The sequence below is a fragment of the Penaeus chinensis genome, chromosome 39, assembly GCF_019202785.1.
Source record: "Penaeus chinensis breed Huanghai No. 1 chromosome 39, ASM1920278v2, whole genome shotgun sequence".
Taxonomy (NCBI): Eukaryota; Metazoa; Arthropoda; class Malacostraca; order Decapoda; family Penaeidae; genus Penaeus; species Penaeus chinensis.
In genome coordinates this window covers 15,878,980-15,881,031 of record NC_061857.1, presented here as the reverse complement: position 1 = coordinate 15,881,031, position 2,052 = coordinate 15,878,980, and the positions used below count along the sequence as shown (strand labels likewise).

Sequence of the window (2,052 nt, the reverse complement as noted above, 5' to 3'; positions counted from 1 at the left end):
TTTAATTTTATGTTAATCTTATTCTCGAAATACAAAAAGCCATCTTCTGAGGCCAAGATGGTGGTGCGAAGTCATGGATTACCCTCCATATCCTAAAAATGATAAGAGACGTTAGTAAGTTGAAAGATAAAGTAACAGCTTTAAGCAAGACAATGTAGAGTACAATATTTTACCTCCAAATCCACGGCCGAACCCTCCGTGTCCGCCTCCGAATCCTCCGGAACTTCCACCGAAGCCTCTGTGTCCACCTGTGGAATTGGCGGAGTTTGTTAAATGATTTGGCATCCGATGCGCTTCAAAATATCATATTGAATTTTAACCTTCTCATGTGATCACAAGATAGTATCAGTTTTCGCAGATTACAACTTACTCAGCTCTTATTTTCCATTCAAACGATAAGAAACATTACCTCCAAATCCGCCTCTGAATCCTCCGCCGCCAAAACCACCAGATTTTCCACCGCCAAATCCACCAGAGTGTCCACCAAATCCACCTCCGCGTCCACCAAATCCACCTCCGCCGAAGTGACCGGCGGCGGCGAAGGCGACCACGAGGGCCAGGACCATGACGGTGAACAGTGCTCGGACCTGAGTGAAAATCGTGATATTCATATCTTGATTAAACGCCAAGGTCTTGTCAAGACCTTGTTTGTAGAATTTAGTAAAAAGTTTTACAACATGGTAAAATTTAAATTTGATTATTACTAATATTTTTCACACGAAAAATAAGAAAGAAGAGAGATTGAAAAGGCTAGAAATATGTAGATACACAGGAAAAGAGAGCGGGAGAGGGGTAAAAAATGCAGTTCTTGTTGACAAACCATGTTAAGTGTTGAGATGTTGAGAAGCAACTGCCAACACGCCGGAAGAGCGGAGATTTATACTCGAAAAACCGAGAAGGCGGCGACCTTCGGCTTTGGCAAGTCACTGCACGAAAATCCTATCCTAACGGGGGAAATAATGAAGTGATTTTTTGTGGTTGGAAAGATCATGGGTCACACACGCACGTATATCTGTATCAAGACGAACTTAGATTGGTATATTTCCAGTTTCAACTAGCCTCAGACTTTCGAAACCTTTTTTTTTTTTTTTTTTTTTTTTTTTTTTTAATGGAATATTCCTTTACTGTAGAGCGATATGATGTCATTTTCCGTCGCATTTGACTCGTTGACGAGCGATGTAACTTGTATTTCCCGACGCTAAACTTGATAAAATGTACAAGTGTCACTTCGCATGTATTTTTAGAAACAAATAGCAGCTTTGGGTCACTGCCATTTATCTAAGCCGCTCTAAATTTATCTTAGCCGCTCAATTTGCAATATTTCCAATCTCGGTAATGACTGGGTTTGCTACATTTGGGCCATAGAGCACAAGGGATTAATATATATTTTACTACGATTTCACTGTGATGGCCTCTTATGTTTACTAATTGATTTTCTTTTTATTCAATATTTTCACGAAGAAATCAAAGATAGAATCCGAATTATCAGTTGTTACTAAGCTCAAAGATAATATTCTTACGTTTTGGAAGTTGTACGATATCTACCGAGGGCGAGGCCTAAGGGAAATGTAAAACAAATCATATTGACTGTGGAAGACAAATATATTGTTAAGTTTGAACAATTAAAAATAACAAAAAAAAGTTGCAGCATTTTTGTATGATGATCATTAATATCACTGACAAACTTCTTTGTCATTTACCGGAAGCCACTGAATATTACAAAATGTATATCCATTGCTGAAAATACTACCTACTTGCGCATAAACATCGTATCGAAATAGTTTTCATCAAGGTTTCACCGAAACCATCACACGTAGCCAGTATTGTCACTGATTTGGGATCGCACTGTCATGACGGCCTCAATTTGCAACAATAGATGTTCAATCCAGTCTTTATTTTGAGATCAGCGAATTTTGGTCGTATGCGATAGACAAAGAACTTAAGCCAAACCGGTAATAATTTTCAGTAATAATTATTTGTACTGCTTTTATTATCGTCATTTCAAGTACAATGTGTTGTACCATGTGCGAAACATTAAAATATCAATCTTAT

General features: G+C 38.1%; 1 protein-coding gene across 1 annotated transcript; it reads right to left on the bottom strand.

Moving 5' to 3' along the window:
- Positions 1-581, bottom strand: LOC125046782 (glycine-rich cell wall structural protein-like). Its single transcript, XM_047644719.1, has 3 exons — positions 410-581; positions 174-248; positions 1-92 (listed from the first exon to the last, which is right to left on the bottom strand). The coding sequence occupies exons 1-3, from the start codon at positions 564-566 to the stop codon at positions 79-81; spliced, it is 246 nt and encodes an 81-aa protein (XP_047500675.1). The 5' UTR covers positions 567-581; the 3' UTR covers positions 1-78.
- Between the last annotated feature and the right edge of the window lie 1,471 nt (positions 582-2,052).